General features: G+C 40.2%; 1 protein-coding gene across 1 annotated transcript in view; it reads right to left on the reverse strand.

Moving 5' to 3' along the window:
- dlst (dihydrolipoamide S-succinyltransferase) overlaps nt 1-16975 on the reverse strand; it is a 50427-nt gene extending 33452 nt beyond the window's left edge. Inside the window, exons 1-5 of the mRNA XM_060829390.1 lie at nt 16860-16975; nt 5835-5868; nt 3890-3929; nt 3012-3073; nt 1118-1192 (exon numbers count right to left, since the gene is read on the reverse strand). Coding sequence (XP_060685373.1) covers nt 1118-1192; nt 3012-3073; nt 3890-3929; nt 5835-5868; nt 16860-16934 — 286 coding nt within the window. The 5' untranslated portion in view covers nt 16935-16975. The remainder of the gene's footprint in view (nt 1-1117; nt 1193-3011; nt 3074-3889; nt 3930-5834; nt 5869-16859) is intronic.
- Nucleotides 16976-22871: the final 5896 nt, after the last annotated feature.

The raw sequence follows: 22871 nt of genomic DNA on the forward strand, positions 1-22871 counted from the left end.
GATGGGCAGTGTACCAAAACCAAGATCAGTGCTGGTGCTGAAATGAAGATGGGTATTATCCAGTAATTAGATATAACGTGTATTGCCCTCCAAGCACATGCAGACACAGCGATAAACCCAGTTGTCACATGTTGCACAAGGACCAGCATCAGGAAGTGACTACGCATGTTCCAATTATGTCATTGCATTTCCATAAATCATCATCAGAACAGGTTGGACTGGTGAGGCATAGACATTGACCCTAGCAGGACTGAGACAAAGGCTGGGTGTAAGAGCAGGGCCAGGAGGAGAGGTTGGGAGCATCTACTCTCTCTAACTGCTGCCACTTCACTGACTCTGTGGGGGGGGTCTACTTGAACTTGGAGGCCACGACTGGGGGAGGGACTGTTGCTGAAACCATTCTCCCCACCTCTCTTGAACTCCCGCACCACACTCTTCACTCTGTATTCAATGAAGTCATTCACTTCTCACTGCACCTGGTGCTACCATTTACTTCTATCACTTTGTGACATAAGGTCATGACAGATTTGTGCTATCTAATGGTGGTGTAAACAATAGATAGTCAGCATAATCAAAATGTGTGCAATCTGACATTGGAAAAAGCAGTAATGAGAGGCAGTATGTAGATGAGGAACAGGAGGGGTTCAACATGTAGGAATAAGAAGGTATAATGATAATAACTGGATAGATAAGAATGGAACCAGGGAAGTGCAATCCCGCCCTGCTTGATAACCAAGGAAAGGCACTGGGGAAAGGTTTTATGGGTAACTGCAGTTAAAGATTTTAGATCTGTTGAGAAGGAATAACCTAGAATGGCCACAGTCAAAAAATACCAAGTTCCAAATATGGCTAGGTGATTTTCTTTGAGTAAACTGCACTACTTTAATTTTTTTCACATGACATTTACTTAAAATGGCCTTGAATACCTGACATGTTGGGAACTTCCCACAATAACAGTCCCAATATTGCGTTTTTAAAGGAATAAGTTAACTGGTCAACAAGAATGTCACGGAAGAAACAACAGTTGGTATCAAATATAATGTAGTGACTCCACTGCGGTTCAAATAATTGCATATTTTTACAAAATAATTATGAAGCTCCCCTCAATGTACTGTACCTTTTTCCCACCTGACATCACCCTCTGTGACAGACTCTGCAAAGGGTGGTGTATTTACTGTTAGCACTTCATTATCTGTAAAAGCAAAACAACAAAGTTATTAAAACTTGCATGAAAAAGACATCTGTTGCAAATTGGACTGGAGAAAATATTTTACATTTAGAGATTTGATCAAGCAGAAAAGCTTAATAGGCTTATAAATTACAAACATTCAAGTCAAAAGTAGACAATTCAGCCCCTTGGGCCTTCTCCACCATTTAATAGTAGCTTGGCTAACGTTCTTATTTCAAATTTCACTTTCCCATCAACTCCTGATTTTTAACTCAGATTCCTCTGCCAAAGAGTCTATCCATTTGGAAGATGCTGAAGGTGGGATTGTTAAATATTTTTAACAATCCCACCTTCAGCATCTTCCAAATGTTGAGCAATCCTTCAGAAAAACATTCTCCAATCACTGCCCTGAAACAGCAATCACTAATATTAAAATATCTTGTAGTTCTGAACTCATCCACAAGTGGAAACTTGAATACTTACCACGTCCACCTTGTCAAGACTGTTTACAATCTTAAAAATATCAAGTCACCTCTCAATCTTTCAAACTTGAGTGGAAACAAGACCAGCCTGCCCAAAGTAACATCTTAAGAGAATCCACTTAATCTAGTAAGATTCTTCTCTAACCACTTCATCTTATTTAATGAAGGATGTAAATGCATTTGTTTAAAATTGCACACAGTAATCAAAACATAGTTTCACCCAGGTCCTGTATAAGTGAAGCAAAACATGCTCATTTTTATGCTCAATTCCTCGTCATACGTGTTGTATCTGCACATTAAATTTTTGTACTCATATACAAGAATATACAAATTCTTCCACACTTCAGAATTTTGTTTTCAGTTTAACTAATACTCTATTCTTCCTGCCAAAGTGAACATGTTTTCCCACATTATATAAGGATAGATTTCTGCCCACTCTCAACCAATCTATATTCGCCTGTAACTTCCATTTGATGTTTTCTTGATGTTATCTACAAACCTAGTTACCATGCCTAAGCTCTTTTCATCTAAATTAATGATATAAATTCTAAATTGATGAGACCCTTGCACAGAGCATGTCACTAATCACATCCTGCCATTCAGACAAAGACGCATTTATGTGCATACATCCTGCCAGCCAATCAAAAGATTATTCATGTGAGGAGAAAGTGAGGACTGCAGATGCTGAAAATCAGAGTCAAAATGTGGTGCTGGAAAAGCCCAGCCAGTCAGGAAGCATCTGAGCAGGAGTATCAACATTTTGAGCATAAGCTCTTCATCAGGAATGACCTGATGCAAGCATTGCACAACTTTTAACGTCTTTCTACTGTTAATGCCTAGTACATTCATATAAAATTAGCACACTCTAAAGCTTCCTTTGCTACATTCTCATAAAATACCTTGCTGTTGATCATAGCACCATTATCAGAATCAAGCTTTGACAAGGATCAAAATAGAATACATTTGATGCAAGATATTTAACAGTACTCATGATGAACATTAATCCAATATCATACCAAGTATTACTCCACCTGCCCCTGCACAAAAAAAATGTGCATTTCATCTGCATTCTTTCCAGAACCCATTTTTAAAAAGCTTAAAACAAGTTTTCAAATGTAATACAATTGATATATTTCAGTTTTAAATGTTATTTCAACATTTATGATACTCTGTCACTTAATACAAGATATCACTTAATAAGGTAATTTGGTTACACAATTAAAAACAATTTCCTGACATTGTGTAACTGTAGCACAGCTGATTCATATAATGAATATCTAGCTACAATGAGAAGTCTTAAGGTCTCAAATAGGACAAATGGACTTGGACCAGTATGCCATATGAAACAATACATTACTTACTAAAGACTGCTGATGTCTTAAAGTGTCGGAGGTGGAAGATGCTGAATTTAGAGACATTTTGTCTGTAAACAACCATAATTAGAACCAAACATTATACAGAGGAGACAGATCAGATTACAAATAAAGCAACCTCCACTCTCAATTAGTCTACGGTTGGTAATACTTGCAGGTTTACATATTTGAAGATGGATAGGTAAGGCCAATGACAAAAAAAAAGAGATCCATTCACAAATAATTGCATTCTTCAGATCAAAGAAAGAATTTTATTTACGATTTCTCCATATAAAACTACATATCCCTTTAAATTCCAGTGAATATGCGCATGTAGTTCATAAACAACCCATCCCTTGTATACAATTACTTAGATTGCTCCATCTTAAATTTCAGGTTTATTGTGACGATGTTTTTGTATAAACAAATCACAGTTCTTTAATGAACCTTTTATGATTCTTAGCTCCCTTTTAGAGTATGTTTACATTTTTGCTGATGGTTAGTGTGACAGACGATAACCAGCTGCATGTGATTAGTAGCACAGTAACTTTCTGGTTTTTTTTAAAACCACACAGGACAGTGAATCAACCTTCATTATATTATCAATGAATGGTATCCTATATTATAATGGAAAGAACATCCCTATTCAGCAAACAGTCAAATGTCACTTTACAGTGGCCATATAATAGAAGGAAAGGTGAATTAAGCAACTGGATGCCTGAAATCCAAAACCTGCACATCTTAAGTGTCTGAAGAAGGAAAAAATACAAAGATGAGTTAAAAAATACTGATAAGGAATGGCTCAAAGAGTAAAAGAGAAAAAGAAAAGAGACCTGGAATCTACAGCACGTATTTTCAATTAATACCTCTGCTATACTAGTACTTACGAAAGCTGTCTGCTTTGATCATGGATTGACCGATAGCACACTGAAAGACCAAGGAAAGACATATTTAGTTACTCAGATTTTACATGCAGTAAAAGACAATAAAATGGTGCAGGCACTTTAAAAAGAATACTTTTTAAACAATTCCAACAAGGTAAACGTTCAGGCAGTAGTTATTCCGGCTTACAATATTGCTCCATTTTAAAAGCTTGTGAATTCCATGCCCATTCTTCAACTTGAAACTAGATATGTTTTAAAAGAAGGCATTTGGATAGGTATATGAATAGGAAGGGTTTGGAGGGATATGGACCAGGTGCTGGCAGGTGGGACTAGATTGGGTTGGGATATCTGGTTGGCATGGACAGGTTGGACCGAAGGGTCTGTTTCCATGCTGTACATCTCTATGACTATGCCTATAACTCTTAATAAAGTAAGAGAATAAATAAATATGACCAATGATACTAAGAATTTGCCACATTTTTAAAGAACATATAGCTAAGAACAAGCCATCAAGTCGCATTGTCTATGGTTTATACACCTTAGAAGCCTCTCTTATCCTATTTTTATATTCTTCTATTCCTTTCTTTCTCATGTACTAATCCACCTTCCCTTGAAAAGGCATCTATACTATTCCTCTCAACTAATACACACAGTGACAATTTCCTATCTGAACCACTGCCTGGATATAGGCATTTCTTTGATGGACTTTTTAAGTGACATCTTGTACTGTTGGCACCTTGTTTCAGAAAATCGCCACAGAATCATGACAGTGAATTCAATACTTCAGTTTTGGAAGCTGATCAAAATGGTTATGGCATAGTTTAGAAGATTCAACAAAGTTTTATATACTCAAAATATGATTGATGTACAAGTTTAATTTACTCAGTAACCACAGAATAACTTCAGAATCACCATGATGTTAATGCACCAAATATGGTAAGCATCCTGCCCTCTAGTTATTTCCACTCTGAAGCTAACACCCAGGTAGTTTAAATATTTAACATGGATATTTCTCCCAGAGGGTATGAACTAGGCATCTTCTTCATACCTAAGTAAACTGAAGCTGCAATGGCTAACACTGTTCAACAGTCCGTGCTGGGAATTCATCAGATGGTCTGTTATTCCAGAGTATTTCATGACAATTTATATGTTTGTCTGGAAAACTAGAAGCATTCTGTAAATATTTTAACTGTCTTCACTTTAATCATTGTTGATCTTAATGATGCAGAACCTGTTGCATAGACAATATCAAGAGGGCAGATTAAGTTACACTCAAAGATTCACGTGGATCCTTCTCAGGCAGTTGAGCAATGATCAAAAGTGTCCAGTCCAACAATCCAGCCTACAAGACCATTATTTTCTGCCAGGTTTCACTAGAAAGAGAATATCAGGGCCTCCATCACCTAGTTCAGTTTGAATACCACCCATTTTTCAGCTAGTGGTAATCGTGTAAAGCTAATTTATTTAACTCCTCTCAGAAAAACTTCATATTTAATATTGAATTTTGGCTGTCAATAAACCTCCTTTGCCATTCTCAAACTTTCCAAAAATAGAGCCAGTTTCCAAGAATGATTTTGAGATTAGCTCTATTAGGCTACTCAATGTGGCTAGTATTCCAGATGACCTTCATTAAGTGCAGAGAACATTGCAACTTTTGTGCCAGCGTAAAAGCTATCATGAACTGCACAAACTGATACAATGTACTGCTAGATATCTGCTCATCATCTTAGAATAGGCTGTTCAAATTAACCATAAAATAAAAACTTTATATTTTGAAGATCTGAGTTCCTCACATAGGTGAGGAAATATGGGATCAAGCAGAGCAGGGACCAATCAAAATTCATTTGTAAGAACAGTAACACGATCATAAGATAAACTGAATCAACACAAACTTAAGGATTATAACAAATTAAATTCTCCATATTTCTACTAAGGATCATCTACTCACCAGAGGGACCTCTACATCGTTGTGAGCCATTACCCTGCAGTAAGGAAGGAATACAAATTTTTTTTTCAGGTCAGATTATTTTTATAACCAGCTAACAAGTTGCTAATATTTTGCATTAATAACACCATATTTAATCTTGATATACAAGGCTGAAATTTTACAATTAAATTTTATTAGCCTTCTTCTGCATCATCACACTTGTGAACCTTGAAGGAAAGGAACAAAGTGCAACCTGCACATCATAGCCAGAATGATTACCATTCTATTCAACAGCTATTACCACTGCATTGTCAAAGGGGCTCAGAGCTAAGTATATATAGAAATCGCTAAACTCTCAGTTACTGCAATATTATATTCTCCACCTGTATTTCATTCGCTATCTTTCTCTTGTTTGGAGTACGCGCAATTACAGAATCAAAATTCTATATAGAAATGAATCAACCTATGCTACCTTTACATCAAATGAGCAACTCTCTCAATCTCAAGGGCCAATCTGGTTCAGTTAGTAGAATCCTCGAGTCACAAGGTTGCTACGCAGAGCTGACAGCATGTTGCACATGTCTCCGAGAAGATAAGAGTCATAGAGATGTACAGCGTGGAAACAGACCCTTCGGTCCAACCTGTCCAGGCTGACTAGATATCCCAACCCAATCTAGTCCCATCTGCCAGCACCCGGCCCATATCCCTCCAAACCCTTCCTATTCATATACCCATCCAAATGCCTCTTCAATGTTGCAATTGTACCAGCCTTCACCACATCCTCTGGCAGCTCATTCCATACACATACCACCCTCTATGTGAAAACGTTGCCCCTTATATCTTTCCCCTCTCACCATAAACCTATGCCTTCTAGTTCTGGACTCCCCGACCCCAGGGAAAAGACTTTGTCTATTTATCCTACCCATGCTCCTTATAATTTTGTAAACCTCTATAGTGTCACCCTTAACCCATTCTCATCTCACTGTTCAAGTGAATGCAATAGCATCTCAAACGCATTTTACGGTAGTATTTTGAAGGGCAGGCCTGGTATTATGCTTGGTCTTCTAATAAATAATTGCTATTCAAATTAACATGATTATTCTGTCATTCCAAGAATACGGTTTGTGAGAACCTGTCTGGAAAAATGTCTACATGCTTCTAAATTAATCAGCACATTTCAAAAGTAAGTAACTGGCTTCAAGTCACTTTGTGATGTCCAGCGGTCAAGAAAGCATTAAATACAAGTTTTCTTTTCCTCTTCCTTTTTGCTGGTATCAATAATTTTGTTCCAGTTTTTAATCTATCAACAATGGAGATCACCTTTTGCAATCATCTGCTCACCCCTATTTCTAAGTCTGAACTTGATTAGTGTTTCCTTCATCATCTTTCAACATAATCCCAGTTTGTTTAAATGTAAAATCTCTCAAAATTCTTGTTATTTTCCTTAATCATAGCCATAAGACATTTTCTCACGGCTCGGATATCCTCTCTAGAATACAGTTCCCAAAATTGTATAGTACTGCACATAAAATAGCAACTGCACATCAGCATTTCCTGATATTTCAGTTCAATAGAGAACAATTAACTATATTATGCCTTAAAATATCAATGCCTTCAACAGAGTTTCACATTTTCCCTTTGTTTGTCATGTCCCTTATTTTGCAAAATGATGAATTATTTTGCTCCTTATACACAAATCAAGTATGTACACAACTTAATCTCCCAAGGCACTGGACATAGTAATCAAGAAAAAATGTAGACTTCTGTGAAGTGGTTTAAAGCATAGGTAGTATCTCATTACTTTTGTGATTATGACCTTCTATGTGATAAGGAGACAATGTTCTACTCCACGAAATGTGACGTTTCTCACTTTGTAGCAATCTGATGATAGTGGGGTCAGTTTTTTAAAAAATTTCCCAGAAGGTAACAGGGGCTGGGTCCTGAAATTTACTGAATAAAGAGATAAGTAGATTTTTCAGAAACAAGGCAATAGAGAGTTACTTAGCGCAGATAGGAAAGTGATCTTCCTGAATTGCAAAACAGGCTTAAAATGCCAAAAGACCTACTTTGGATCTTATGTTCATACATTCTAATAATTGAGCCAGGATCTGCAGGTATAATTCAGCTTCCATGTTAAAGTCAAATATCTAGTTTAAATGTTTAGATTTTACTTTGTTTAACTATTAATAAGAACATGTTTTGAAAACTCAAGTGGAGATGGCTGGATCAGCAGCATTTATCTGAAGTACAAGATGAGCATTATGAGCATACAAGCAGTATCATCATGCTACTCCTGCTGGGAAAGTATAGTTACAGAGAAAGAGTTTATATTTACATTTTGCCAAAATTTTGACAACAGAAAGTGTGTTTGTGTGAACAGGATAAGCAGTCAGACACAAAAACAGAGACTGCAGGAGAAACAAGTCTGGCATCATCTCAGGGGGAGGAAACAGAACTAACGTTTCAAGGCTGCTGACTCAGATGATGTTAACTCTGCTTTGTCTTTGCAGATGCTGTCAGACCTGCTGAGTTTTTCCAGGATTCTTTATTTTGTTTCAGATTTCCAGCATCCGCCATTCTTCATTTTAAGCAGTCAGAGGACAGGTTATTAAGAGAAAAGGTCATAGCAAATTTAAGACTGTGACATAAATCTCCTTTGAGATCATCAGATTAATTGATATAATCCTCCTCAAAAAATTTAAGCAAAACAAAAATCAATTTGAAAATAAAAATCACAATAATATTTTGACCTTGAATAACATTCAATACTGTCATTGTTCAGGTAATGAAGGAACGATCATGTACCTTTTCAGTCTACTGTCACCTTGTGTAGCAAATACAGCAAAAACTGTGGTGCTAGAGTGGGGCTTCTGAGCTGCACCAGGCAATGCTTAACAATACCACCACCATGGCACAAATCACCATCATGACACAAGACAATGACAGATACTTCACATGTGACTCCAGCTTTCTTTTCATCTTCCTCACTCTGCTGCACTCCTCGTACAAAATCTTCAGCTCCTTCTGTGTTTGTAAAGTGCTGGTGTGGGAAGCATTGCACGGTCCCTTTAAAAGATGATGTACTTTTTCTGTGCTTTGAGATTTAAAAAAGACGCCTGTAAGCAGCAGTTGAAAGTTTGCAAGTACACAAAGAACACCCGAATTGGAAAAATCTATCGAAAGGTCATACAGTTAGCAGGCCAAGTAGCAGTTTTTACCAAGACAGCAGACTTTTGAATTTAACCAATTTGAACCAGGTACTTAAATTTAAAAGTTTTTATTTGCTACCTAAGTCTGATGGTTTATACAAACTAGGACCAATCCTATGCCAGAAATATTGATATGACATTATGAGCATAAAAAGACCTCAGAGCAATCTGCCATCCGCCAAAGTGAATGGCCCTCAGCTCTCAAGAGAGAATCATTGGCTCTCACAGGCTTGTTTGTGTCTTAAAGAAAGCACCATCAAACTTACAATGGTACCAACATCATGAGCTCATATTCCTAACAGAAGAGTCAGCAGAGAAGGCACAAAACATTCCAGAAGACATGTAACCTGGCTGCAATTTCAAGAAACAAAACGTTTCTTTTTAAAAACGCTGAGTGGAACTTGTACTTATCGGAACAGCATACTGCTTTATTTATGAGCAGCAAGTTAGCAGGGTTTTATTCAGTTTGTCAATAGTTTAGCTAACTTATTCGCTGTTAGATAAATTATTCTTTGTTGATTCTGAAGTGTTAGGGATTTATTTTTATTAACTACTAGAAGGCTGAAAAACAGGTTATACCACTTTTCACCTCTTTTTATAGATTATGGGACAAGACTTCCCTCTTTGGATGTTTCGGTTTTAGTTCTCAGAAGGGCGTGCAAAAATAAATCTAACAATAGCAGGGCTTGATTTCCAGCAAGTGATCCCAATGAGGTATAACAACAGGTAGAGGTGGAGAGGTTGTTTCTGCTTGCGAGTGTGTCTAGGACCAGAGGGTGCAATCTCAGAGTAAGGGGCACTAATTTAAGACAGAAACAAGGAAGAATTTCTTTGAGGGCAGTGAATGTGTGGAATTATTTACCATGGAGACCTGTCATAGTACTGGGTCATTAAGTATATTCAAGGCTGAGGTAAACAGATATTTAATCAGTCAGGGAAACAAGGTTGTGTGAAAAAAGAACAGGAAAGTGGAATTAATAACTATTAAAATCAGCCAGGATATAACTGAATTGTTTTTTATTCATTTGTTATGTTTGGGTGTCGCTGACTGGCCAGCAATGATAGCCCATCTCTATTTGCCCTTGAGAAAGTTATGGAGACCTGCCTTCTTGAATCGCTGCAGTCCGCTTGCCGTGGGTTGACCCACAATGCTGGTGGGGAGGAAATTCCAGAATTTTGACTCAGCGCCTGCAAAGGAACAGCAGTATATTTCCAAGTCAGTGTGATGAGTGGCACGGAGGGGAACTTGCAGGTGGCGCTCCCAAGTACCTGCTGCCCTTGTCCTTCTAGGTGGAAGTGGTTGTGGGTTTGGAAGGTACTCTTTAAGGATCTTTGGTGAATTTCTGCAGTGCATCTTGAAAATAGCTCACACTTCTGCTGCTAAGCACCAGTGATGGTTGGATTGAATGTTTGCAGATACAGTGTCAATTAAGCGGGTTGCTTTGAGCTAGATGGTGTCAAGCTTCTTGAGTGTTATTAGAGCTGCGTCCATCTAGGCAAGTGGGGAGTATTCCATCACAATCTTGACTTGTGTCTTGTAGGTGGTGGATAGACTTTGGGGTGTCAGGAGGTGAGTTACTTGCCGCAGTATCCCTAGTCTCTGACCTGCTCTTATAGCCACTGTATTTATGTGGTGAGTTTCTGGTCAATGGTAACCCCAAGGATGTTGACAATGGGGGATTCAGTGATGGTACTAACACCGAATGTCAGGTGGCAGTGGTTAGAGTGTCTCTTATTAGTGATGGCCATTGTCTGCCACTTGTGTGGTGTGAATGTTACTTGCCACTTGTGCGCCCAATCTGGATATTGTCCGGATCTTGTTGCATTTGAGCAGTATCTGGGGAGTCATGAATGGTGCGGAACACTGTGTAATCATTGGTGAACATCCCACTTCTGACCTTCTGACAAAGGGAAGGTCATTGATGAAGCAGCTGAAGATTGCTGGGCCAAGGACACTGCCCTGAAAGACTCCGGCAGAGATGCCCTGGAGCTGAGATGACTGACCCTCCACAACCATTTTCCCTTGTGCCAGGTACAACTCCAACCAGCAGAGTGTTTGCTCCCTGATATCCATTGACTCCAGTTTTGCTGGGGCTCCGTGATGCCATACTCTGTCAAATGCAGCCTTGGTGTCAAGGGTCACAATCACCTCATCTCTGGAATTCAGCTCTTTTGTTCATGTTTGAACCAAGGCTGTAATGAGACCAAGAGCTGAGTGACCCCGGCAAAACCCAAACTGGGAGTCACAGAGTAGGTTGTTGCTGAGAAGGTGCTGCTTGATAGCACTATTGATGACCCCTTACGTCACTTTACTGATGGACAGTAGACTGATTGGCAGTGTTGGATTTGTCCTACTTTTTATGCACAGGACATGCCTGGGTAGTTTTCCACGTTGTCGGGTAGATGCCAGTGCTGTAACTGTACTGGAAGTGCTTGGATAGGGGAGTGGCAAGTCCTGGAGCACGTGTTCAGTACTATTGCTGGAATGTTATCAAAGCCCATTGCCTTTGCTGTATCCAGTGCCTCCAGCTTTTTCTTGATATCATTTGGAGTGAATTGAATTGGCTGGAGACTGGTATCCATGATGCTGGGGACCACTGGAGGAGCCCAAGATGGATCATCCATTCAGCACTTCGGACTGAAGATCATTGTGAATGCATCAACCTTATCTTTTGCACTCAAGTGCTGGGCTTCTCCATCACCAAGAATGGGGATATTTGTGGAGCCTCCTTCTCCAATGAGTTATTTAATTGTCCACTACCATTCACGACTGGATGTGGAAGGATGGCAGAGCTTAGATCTGATCCATTGGTTGTGGGATCGTTTAACTCTGTCTATCACTTGCTGGTTATGCCATTTGGTATGCAAGTAGTCCTATTCAGTAGTTTAACCAGGTTGACACCTCATTGTTAAGAGGGCATGATGCTGCTCTTGGCATGCCCTTCAGCACTCTCCAGTGAACCACGGTTGATCCCCTGGCTTGACAGTAATGGCTGAGTGGGGAATATGCCAGGCCACAAGGTTGCAGATTGTGCTAGAGTAAAGTTCTGCCGCGGTTGATGGCCCACAGCACCTCATGGATGTGCAGTGTTGAACTGCTAGATCGGTTTGAAGTCTGGCCCATTTTGCACAGTGATAGCGCCACACAACAATGTGAAGGTAGCACTTTGTTTCCACAAGGACAGTGAGGTGGTCACTTTCACCTATACTGTCATGGACAGATGCTTCTGCAGCTGGCAGATTAGTAAGGATAAGGTCAAGTACGTTTTTTTTCCTCTTGTTGGTTCCTTCAAGACCTGCCGCAGACCCAGTCTAGCTGCCATATCCTTTAGGACCTGACCAGCTCAATTAAAAATGCTACTGCCAAGCCACTCGGTGGTGGACATTGAAATCCTCCAACCAGAGTACATTTTGCGCCTTTGCCACCCTCAGTGCTTCCTCCGTACGTTATTCAACATGGAGGAGTACTGATTCATCAGCCAAAGGAGGATGGTACATGGTAACCAGTAAGGGGTTTCCTTGCCCATGTTTAATCTGATGCCATGAGATTTCATGGGGTCTGGAGTTGATGCCAAGGACTCCCAGGACAACTCCCTCCTAACTGCACAACACTGTGCTACCTCTGCTGGGTCTGTTCTTCCGGTGGGGCAGGACATATCCAGGAATGGTAATGGTGATCTCTGGGGTGTTATCTGTAAGGTATGATATCATAAGAATGGCTATGTCAGACTATTGCTTGACTAGTCTGCGAGACAGCTCTCCCAATTTCGGCACTAGCCGAGAGATATTGGTAAGGAGACTTTGCACAGTCGACAGGACTGTGTGTTTTTGCTGTTACCTTTTCTGGTTCCAAGGTTGATACCAGGTGATCTGTCTGGTTGATTCCTTAGTTGTGACTTTCTAGCGATTGACACAAATGAGTGACTTTCTAGGCCATATCAGAGGGCAGCTAAGAGTCGACTACATTGCTGTGGAGTCACATGTAGACCAGACTAGGTAAGGATGGCTGATTTCCTTCGCTAAGGAACATTAGAGAACCGGATGGATTTTTCCAACAATTGACAATGGTTTCATGGTTCTGGAAGAGCACAGCAGTTCAGACAGCATCCGAGCAGTAAACTCGACATTTTGGGCAAAAGCCCTTCATCAGGATGCTCCTTGGATGCTGCCTGATCTGCTGTGCTCTTCCAGCACCACTAATCCAGAATCTGGTCTCCAGCATCTGCAGTCATTGTTTTTACCTAATGGTTTCATGATTATCAGTCGACCCTCAATTCCAGATTTTTTAAAATTCAAATTCAAATTCCACCATCTGCTGTGGAAACCAGGTCCCCAGAACATTATTCTGGGTTTCTGGATTAATACTCGAGCGATAATACCACTATGCGATCGCCTCCCCGTGGCAAAATGGGTTCAAAGGCCTATTCTGTTCCTACATCTTATTGTTTTATGGTCATGTCTTCCAATACTTACAAAATGAAAATGTCACATGTTAAAAGCTTTTCAGGACTTTGCCTACCTCCAGCTACACAACACTCTGAACTCTGCATTCACCAAAACAGCCTCCTGCACATTCCATCTCAGTCTTTGGCCCACAACTGGTGGTCATTCCTCCAAATGTTGAGTAGGCCAATATGAACCGACAAAACAGGAGAGCTTATATATTTTCTCACAATATAAATATACCTCTTATTACCTTTTCAGTAGTTGTGATGCTTCTTGCTCAGTTCAATACTTAACCAACTATTTCTATGAGTTCTGCTTACCATAACCTTGAAAGGAGGATGTCATTTCAGCTAACCCCCACCAGGTAACAAAGATGCTGATACCCATTTTCTTAGAGAAATCTATGCGGATTCTTATCCAGCATTCTGAACAGGAGGATTAAAGATGCAGTACTCCTTTTCTTGGTTCCCTGAAATTAAGATTAGTACAGCATCACAGGGAATTCCCTGTTAATCAAGTCTGACCCTAAACATGATCCTAATTAAGACCTGAATGCAGAATAGTAAAAAATTATCCTCCATTTAACATAACTGGCACCAGTATATTTATCAGACTGAAGCGAGTGTAATACCAGTCAATACATTCTAACGCATGCCATTACCATTCTGCTTTCTCATGCTTCATGCTACAAAATGCCTCCAGGAAATATATGACACCTATAAAATTCAGTTCATGTGTCGGCATTGTTCATTAGATAGACTGCTGTCTAAAGCCACCACCATAAATAAGTCATGCTTATTTTCCATTAACTTAATTCTCCTTCCCCAGCCACAGCTTGAAAATTGCCACTTTCACAGCATTTTTGGTCATGGAGTTCATCATACATCAAGCTGATTTATTTCAAACTTCATAACACTGTCTGCTTCTGAAGTGGCCTCCAGTGTCCTTCCATCATCCATTCTTAATAAACCCCAACTCACCCAATCAACACTGCTACACCCAAAATAACTGCAGATACTGAACATTAAAATAAAAACAGAACTCAGTAGATCTGGCAGTACTTATGGCCAGAGAAAGAGTTAAGCTTTCAAGTACAATGTGACTCATTTGGAACAAAGAGATGCTTTGGCCTTGAAGTAGTAATTGTTTTTCTCACCAGAGATGCTGCCAGACCTGTTGAGTTAAAAAAATAGTAGTAGAAAAAAAACTGTTACACCATCAGCCTCACCCATACTGACTCTCTCATTTCCTGTTCTAATTTCTTCAGAGATTTTGTGGGGTTTTTTTGGAGTTCTATACATTTGCTATGAATCCTGCCTCCATGCCCTTCTCCTCTCGCTACCTATGACACAGCTTTCAGCAGCCTTGCTCCTCTTTAGTAAAGTTCCATTGACACCTTTAAATTTTTCTCAAATCCCATGTTAGATTAGGCTTTCAATACCATTCTACCATCTCATTTTTTAGGCTGGGAGTCATTTTCTACACCCATTTTGAATTTTACATTACAGGTCTTCTCTCAATGAACCACTCCAGTTTAATGGTTCCTGGATAGCTTATTAATCTCTATAAAATGTAGCATAAAAATGAAAGTGATCTTCCTCTTTCTACATACAAAAGAAAGATTACAGTATCACCCCTTAGTGGCTAACATTCTTTTGAGAGGCTTGACAAATATATATAACCAGGGCAGGTCATAGCCTGCTGGATTTGGCTTTGTTCCCAGTTAGGGTTCATTATCCTACAAGAATCCTAACTATTGTGGAACGGAGCACTGAGGTTGGACAATTGTAGAATCAGAGCTGAAAATGTGCTGCTGGAAAAGCGCAGCAGGTCAGGCAGCATCCAAGGAGCAGGAGAATCGACATTTCGGACATGAGCCCTTCTTCAGGGGATCCTCTGGATGAAGAAAGTTGCTCAGCAGAGACTGGAGATGGAACCTTCTGATCTGTATCGTTCAAATATGCATTGAAGAATATCACTGAACTATTGAGGGATCCTGAAAGCACCTTTTGCAGAATTTCAGTTGAAAAAAGCAAAAAATTATCCAATATGAGCAGCTGCTTATGCAGATCAAGATCACTGACTACTCTGTTCACTGTGACTTAACAGTCATATTCATATCTCAGTCAAAAGGTTGAGAGCTCAAGGTGCGCCCCAGAAGTTTGGTCAAAGAACAGACTTCTACTCCAGTGAATAAAGAAATGCTGCACTGCTGCAAGTTCTGTCTCCCGGATAAGGCATTATAAATCACCGTACCATCTGCTTTCTCAAACAATGCAGAAGATCCTGTGACACTAGTTTGAAGAGAAGCAGAGAAGTTTTCCACAATTGTACAGACCAATGTTTATCCTTCAGCCAACATCACAAGCAAATTAACCGATCAAAAGAATGCTCATGAAAAATACATGAATTGCAAAATGCTGCAAGTTATATGGAGTTTATAAAAGCACAATACAAGATACTTATTATTTTCTGTTGAGGCTCAAAATATAAAGGATCAGGGAGATCTTTTTGGTAAGGTAAATATTTGATCAAATTTGCAGATGTTACATCTTTAAGTTTTACCCCCACCCCTGTTTTAACATCAAGGAATCAATCATCCACCACGCTTGTAAACCAAACTCCCCTATTCCAACATGAGAATAATTTGTATATGTTTACAATTTCGACTCTTATATAGAGAAAATCACCTTTGGTCCCGTTTGGATAAGATCAAAGCAAAATTTGATAATTTTGAAGTGAAAAGGAGTTCTCCTATAGTACTAATGAGCCTTTACCGTTCCACCATCATCACAATGAGAAAGCTGATCACCTATAAGTCTGATCATCGTTACCTATAAGACATTGTCGTGCATAGCTTTGATTACGACTACATTTCCCCTCAGTGACCAGCAGTGAGGCACTTTTGGACATTAACAATTCTGAAGGAACGGGCAATGAGGGAATGGGGAAGGCAAGAGAGAAAGGAGGAGCGGACCCCAGGGAAGGAGGAGTGAGATGAGCGAACCTCGGGAGGGTCGATGAGAGGGTTTACCCTGAGGCGGAAGAGTTGACCGGGGATAGGGGAAGGAGATGACCCCGGGGTGAAAGTTGACCCGGGCGGAGGAGGTTGGGAGGGTATGAGAGCGGACCCCGAGAGAGAGGCCAGCCCCGGCTAGGAGTGAGAGCGGACCCCCCCCCCTCCCCGGGATGCTGACGGGGGATAATAAGAGCGCAGCCCGGGAGAGGGGCGCGGTGAGAGCTGACCCGTACAGACACAGGCTCGGAGTAACAGCTTGCCCTTGGACAAGGCCTCGGGCCTCCTCTGTCTCCAGCCGGCTCGAGGATGAGCTCCTTCCACCCTCCCCGCCGCTCCGGTCGGGAAGGGGGCAATCCCTCCGGTGTCGCCTACCTGCAGGCCGCCCGGATTGCGGCTGGCGGCGAAGCGGCTCAGGCTCCGAGCCAGGCACCGGGAACGGGACAACATGGCGGTGCTGCAGCTCGAGCAGACAGACCCGAGACCGGAAACCAGCTGGGCTACACCAATACCGAGGATCACAGGAGGTGGGGGGGGGGGGGTGAGGGGAAACTTTAATGACATGGTATATTGTACCGTCTGAAATATTAAAACTAAGACACCCTTTCACCCCAATAACAGCTGTAAGACTTACGAAAAATTGACCTTTCTGTGTGCGTGTTCAATGAATCCATCATGGTCCACTTAAATAAATGGTTTGGTCCAAGCTGCTGCTGGACTATACGAATGTTCAGAATGAGTGGGATGGGTAACAAACAAACAAGTGCAAACTAACAACCTATGTAAGACCGAAAAATAAATATCTCCAAATATACATTGTTTTTATTTTCCTTTACAACAGTACTGTCATATCGTTTAGATGTTTGTTTCGTGAAAATGTCATCCTCCCTTTACGTTCATGGGCTGTTCCACACGGTGGTCATTTGCATATATGCTAATAATGACTTTGGATTGGCTGCTTTGGGAACGCCCCCTCCCTCCTTTTAAGGAATGAGGATGAATGAATGAGGACAACGCGCTGGAGTGACAGAGTGTATCCGAGAGGAGAGCTGCATGGTGGGTGTGGGTTATTGTATTATCGTCATCCTCACTTTTAATATTTAATATTTATAGTGAATTTGGGGGCTACAGTATTATTATCACACTCGTTCTTAATACTGAGCTTGATGGTGAGTGTTGTGTTACAGTAATCATCACTCTTACCCTTAATGTTGAATGTTTATAGTGAGTGTGGGCTACGGTATTATCGTCAGCCTTACCCTTAATATTGAATGTTCACTATTGTTATTCAATTGTTTCTTATTCTGATTAACAATACGGTAATAATTACTGTAAATAACATAATTGTCTCTGATATGTTCCGAAACTGAATGATAAAGTGAAAAAGGGCTCTTTTGGCGCAGTTTCATTGGCCCTACTACTTCTGGCCGAAAAGGTCCACGTTCAAGTACCACCTGTCCATATTTGTGTCATAACAAGTCCAAACAGGTTGACTGAAGTTGCTAAAGTGAATCTGGCAAATTTGAGAGATTAGGGAAGAGTGACTTGAGATTTTCCCCTCTATTTTTAATACCATTTTAACAAGATAAAATGTTCAGTGACTTCTCTTGGCTGTGTTTCTATGTTAATGATTATGAAGATATCTCAAGGCACTTGTTCTCATTAATAATTGCAAGACATCACTCGGCATTCGTTTCCCATTTGGCGACGGCATAAATTCAACTGATGCCCAATCTCATTTGGATCAATCTTTTTCTTTAAAACTCAGATTGTTCTTGGGAACAAATAACTTCTTTACCATGTTGCGTTTTCTGATTTTTAAAACTCCATTACGTTGTGAGTGAAAGTTGATGTTGAGTACAGATATCAAACCAGGTTTATGCGGATGAATCGCTGGCAAATCAATCATTTTCATAAAGTTGTTTCGCGTATACATTAATGAAATTACGCCTTCTTTATTCAATGGAATTTATTCTTTTTAAAAGAAAGCCTTAGATGCTTAAAAGTTTCTTCCATTGCCAATAAAGAAAATACAAGTTAACACTCTTGGCTAGAACTGGTGAGTGTTTATTTCTTTCTGGCCATTTTTTTGCAGATTTTATTATTGTTCAACACTATCTATTTGAAATGTTCCGGGGGAATACATTTGGGCTGCAGAAGCTGTCCGCTTGCAAGATTTCGTTGATGCACTTAGAATTCTTAAAATCATTTGAAATATATTTATTTGGGCGACTATAGCTAACTGTTTTAAAATAGTACCTTTGAGCCTTCCATTGAACAATATCATTTCGAATTGTGGTCTAGTGGATATCTTTAAGGCAAGAATAATTAAGAGCTATAATGGGATCGATATACAGTATCTGCAGCAAGTCAACACAGAGAGGCGCAGGGCTATCAACCCGTTATGAAACCTTTTTTTCAGTTATTAGGGAGAATGAGCCACAATCTGTTGCTTGTTTCCGCGACTCGACACCTATTGCATTTTACAAACAATTTCGGAGCAGTTGAGGTCACGATTTTAAATCGGAAATAAAGCTCCGCATTTTCTCACACCTTGTACGAGGACGGCGAATCAGACATCGCGAATTCCAACTTAAACATGAGGAATGTCAGAAATAAAACTGAATCCTTTTATATGAGGAGAGTCATCACGGAGTAGCCTGTACATGTATTGTTTCCAAATTTTTAAAAAATCGTAAACACGTGCAAAAAAAAGTATTTTGTTCCTTAATAAAACTTATTTAAATGTTATGATCTTTATGATATTTGAACCAAACAATTGGATACTATTTTCAACCTGCACTGCAAAATCTGGTTCTAGATGTCAGGTTAACAACAGCTTCAGTGCCGTGGTCAAATAGAATAGAAAGCTTAATTTCTTTATTCAAATTTTAGCTTGGTACTGTGCCTGGGTTAGGATTTTAGAGGCAGAATGTTAGAACAGCCTCGAGTCTGGATTATTTATTGTTCCCCCTCACCAAACTCTTCAGCACCTCCTCTTCCATCCAGTCCAAGCTGCAAGTTTAGGGTACTGAAGGAGGGTTTGAAATGTTGCTTCTGTTTTTCTCTGAGTATGATTTCTCCAGCAATTTGTTACCTTGTTGTTGCAAGTTTGGGGATTTCTGCTGGAGGGAAGAAACGGCTGTTTAAGTACGCATACACCTTTGGCATTGTGTGTCATTTGAAAGCAGACTACCGTGTTTAAGTTTATTTTATCTTCGTGCGTCCGGGATAGAGAAGTTCAGGTAGCAAGAACCAGTCTAGTGGGCAGTTTGTCCCTTCCAGCCCAGCAATACAGATACCAACTGTAACATTCCTAAAACAGATACGGAAATGACGGCAGAGAGAGAGATACCTCAGCAGATCTGCCAGCAGTTGTGAAGTTAATTTTGAATCCGGCATGACCTTCTTCAGAACTGAAAGATGTGGTGACAATCATTGCTCAAATCCCCCAATGTAGCAAAAAACAAACCCTGAAACCCTCCCAATTTAGCAATTGGATAAACTCAGTCTGCCAACAAGGTGACTGACTGGCTGTGCTTTCCAGCACAACACTCTTCGACTCTGATCTCTAGCATCTGCAGTCCTCACTTTTTCCACACATTCACCAGCCTCTGCGTGAAAAATTGCCCCTTAGGTCCCTTTTAAATTTTTCCCTCTCTCCTTAAACCTACGCCCTCTAGCTTTGGACACGCAGATGCTGGGGAAAATATCCTCAGATAATAGCCCTGTCCATGCCCCTCATGATTTCATAAACCTTTATAAGGTCACCCCTGAGCCTCCAACGCTCCAGCGAAAATAGCCACAGCGTATTTAGCCTCTCCCTATAGCTCAAATCTTCTAACCCTGGCAATATCCTTTATAAATCTTTACTGCATCCTTTCAAGTTTAACAACGGTTTCCTGTAACAGGGAGACCAGAATTGAAAGCAATATGCCGAACCCAAGGCCTTCTTCAGAACAGAGTGCTCTCTTGCACTAGGCTTTGTTTGGGGAATGTGAATAGTTTCTTGATATTTCTAATTATTTTATTAATAGTTTCTCTTATTCATTGGCACAATTGTAGTTTAGTCATTCTGCCTAATTTTAATGTTGTGCTTTGAAAGTGGTGGGAATTATGTCTCGGTCCATGTGTTTTTAAAGTGTAGTTTCCCATGTTGAATCTGTCACTTCAGATGTAGCCAAAGGAGCTCAGTATCTTTTTCCCTGCAGAGCCAAGAAACATCTAATCTCTTCACTGTCTCGTTCATAGATTAGATTAGATTACTTATAGTGTAGAAACAGGCCCTTCAGCCCAACAAGTCCACACCGACCCGCCGAAGCGCAACCCACCCATACCCCTACATTTACCCCTTACCTAACACTACGGGCAATTTAGCATGGCCAATTCACCTGACCTGCACATCTTTGGACTGTGGGAGGAAACCGGAGCACCCAGAGGAAACCCACGCAGACATGGGGAGAATGTGCAAACTCCACACAGGCAGTCGCCCGAGTCGGGAATTGAACCCGGATCTCAGGCGCTGTGAGGCAACAGTGCTAACCACCGTGCCGCCCACTTTCCTTCATAGGACAGTTTGCAACAAAAAGGAAGCAAAAATTTGCCTTTTATACAGGAAGACCCAAAGGCATTTGCAACAACAAAACTTGTTTGGATATGGAGTGCTGTCAAAGAACTGGAAAATTGCAAATGTCGCATCTGTATTCAGAAGAGGGTGTCAGGCTAAGGATCAGTCAGTCCAGCCTCCCTGGAGGAAAATGAGAATCCCTGACAAAATGGGCAAGTGTGGATTAATGAAAGGAAAGCACAATGGATTTGTTTTGAGAACATTTGTTAATTGTTTAATTAACTTGATTGAATTTTCTTCTTGATGAGATGGCAGGAAGAGTTGATGAGAGTAAGGCAGATCATATTCTGTATACATGGATGGTGTTTGATAAAGTGATACATGGCAGCCTATCAGCAGACCTGAAGCCCAGGGAATAGAGGAGACCATGGATTTAGATCTGTGGTTCCCTATAGGGAACAGGGAATAGTGATGAGGGTTTCATTTAGACTGGAAGAAAGTACATAATGGGGTTCCCTAGGGGTCAATGTAATGACCCCAGCTTTGACAATCTGTACTAGTGCAACACACATTTGCAGGTGACACAAAACATGGAAGTTTTGGTGGATTCTGATGATGTTATTGATATGTTTCACAGATGACATTTAATGTAGAGAAGTGTGAAATGATATGTTTTGACTGTACAATTAAGTTGAGACAATATAGACAATACAATTGCAAAGGAAGTAGAGAATAACGAGAGGTTGGGTGACTGTCATTGAAGATGGTAGGGAAGATTGAGAAAGTGGTTAATAATGCATGTAGCATAATGAACTCTGTGAATGAGACAGAGATTAGGCATACACTTCAGGAAGGATCTGAAAACTTCAGAGCAGATCCAGAAAAGATGTATGTAAATGGCTCTAGACATGAGAGACTTGTACTTCTCTAGTAGGCTGAAAAGCTGGGGGGTGGGGGTGGGGGGCAGTGGGGAGTGTTCTCCTAAAGGAAAAGAAAGTTGACTGAAGATCTGATAATGGTTTTCAAAACCACAAGGAGAAAATCCTGGAAATGAGAAACTGGTCTCACTGTAGGAACCATGGCAGCTAACTTGCACACAGCAAGTCCCACTGGTCATGAACCCAGAATCTCAATTTAAGGTGATTGGTTAAAGAACCAAAGCTGGCGTACCTAAAAAATCATTTCTGCAGTGAGTTGTTTGGAAATGGAATGTACCATCTGAGAGTGTGCTGGAAACAGATTCACTCTGGTTTTCAAAATGGAATTTAATTATTATCTGAAGCCGTTTTATGATCCTACATTTATTTATGACCAATAGTTTACTTTTAAAGTGAAGACATTGTTCCGTATAAGAACCATGGCAGTTAACTTGCACATAGCAAGCTCCCACAAACACAAATGTGCAATGACCAGATAATATATCAGAAACAGATTAGATCTTGAGGAGTCTTGACAAAGTGCATTTGGAAAGGACATTTCCCCTTGTAGAAGAATCTAGTTCTACAGGTCATTGTTTAAAAATAAAGGGTCACCCATTTAAGACAGATGAACAGAATCTTTTTCTCCGTGTCGTGAATCTTTGGAAATTTTTTCCTCAAATGGTAGTGGGAGCAGACTCCTAGAATATATTAAAGACAGAGATAGATAGATTCTTGGTAACAAGGGGGAGTGAAAGGTTGTGGAAATGTGGATGGATCAGACTAACCATGATCATATTGTTCAGTAGAAGAGGTCTGGGGGTCTAAGTGATACACTTCTGAGCTTCACTCAAATGTTCATATGAAATGTATGTTTGTGATTTTGACTGAGGGATAAGATTA

This window comes from Hemiscyllium ocellatum, chromosome 8 (assembly GCF_020745735.1).
Source record: "Hemiscyllium ocellatum isolate sHemOce1 chromosome 8, sHemOce1.pat.X.cur, whole genome shotgun sequence".
Classification (NCBI taxonomy): Eukaryota; Metazoa; Chordata; class Chondrichthyes; order Orectolobiformes; family Hemiscylliidae; genus Hemiscyllium; species Hemiscyllium ocellatum.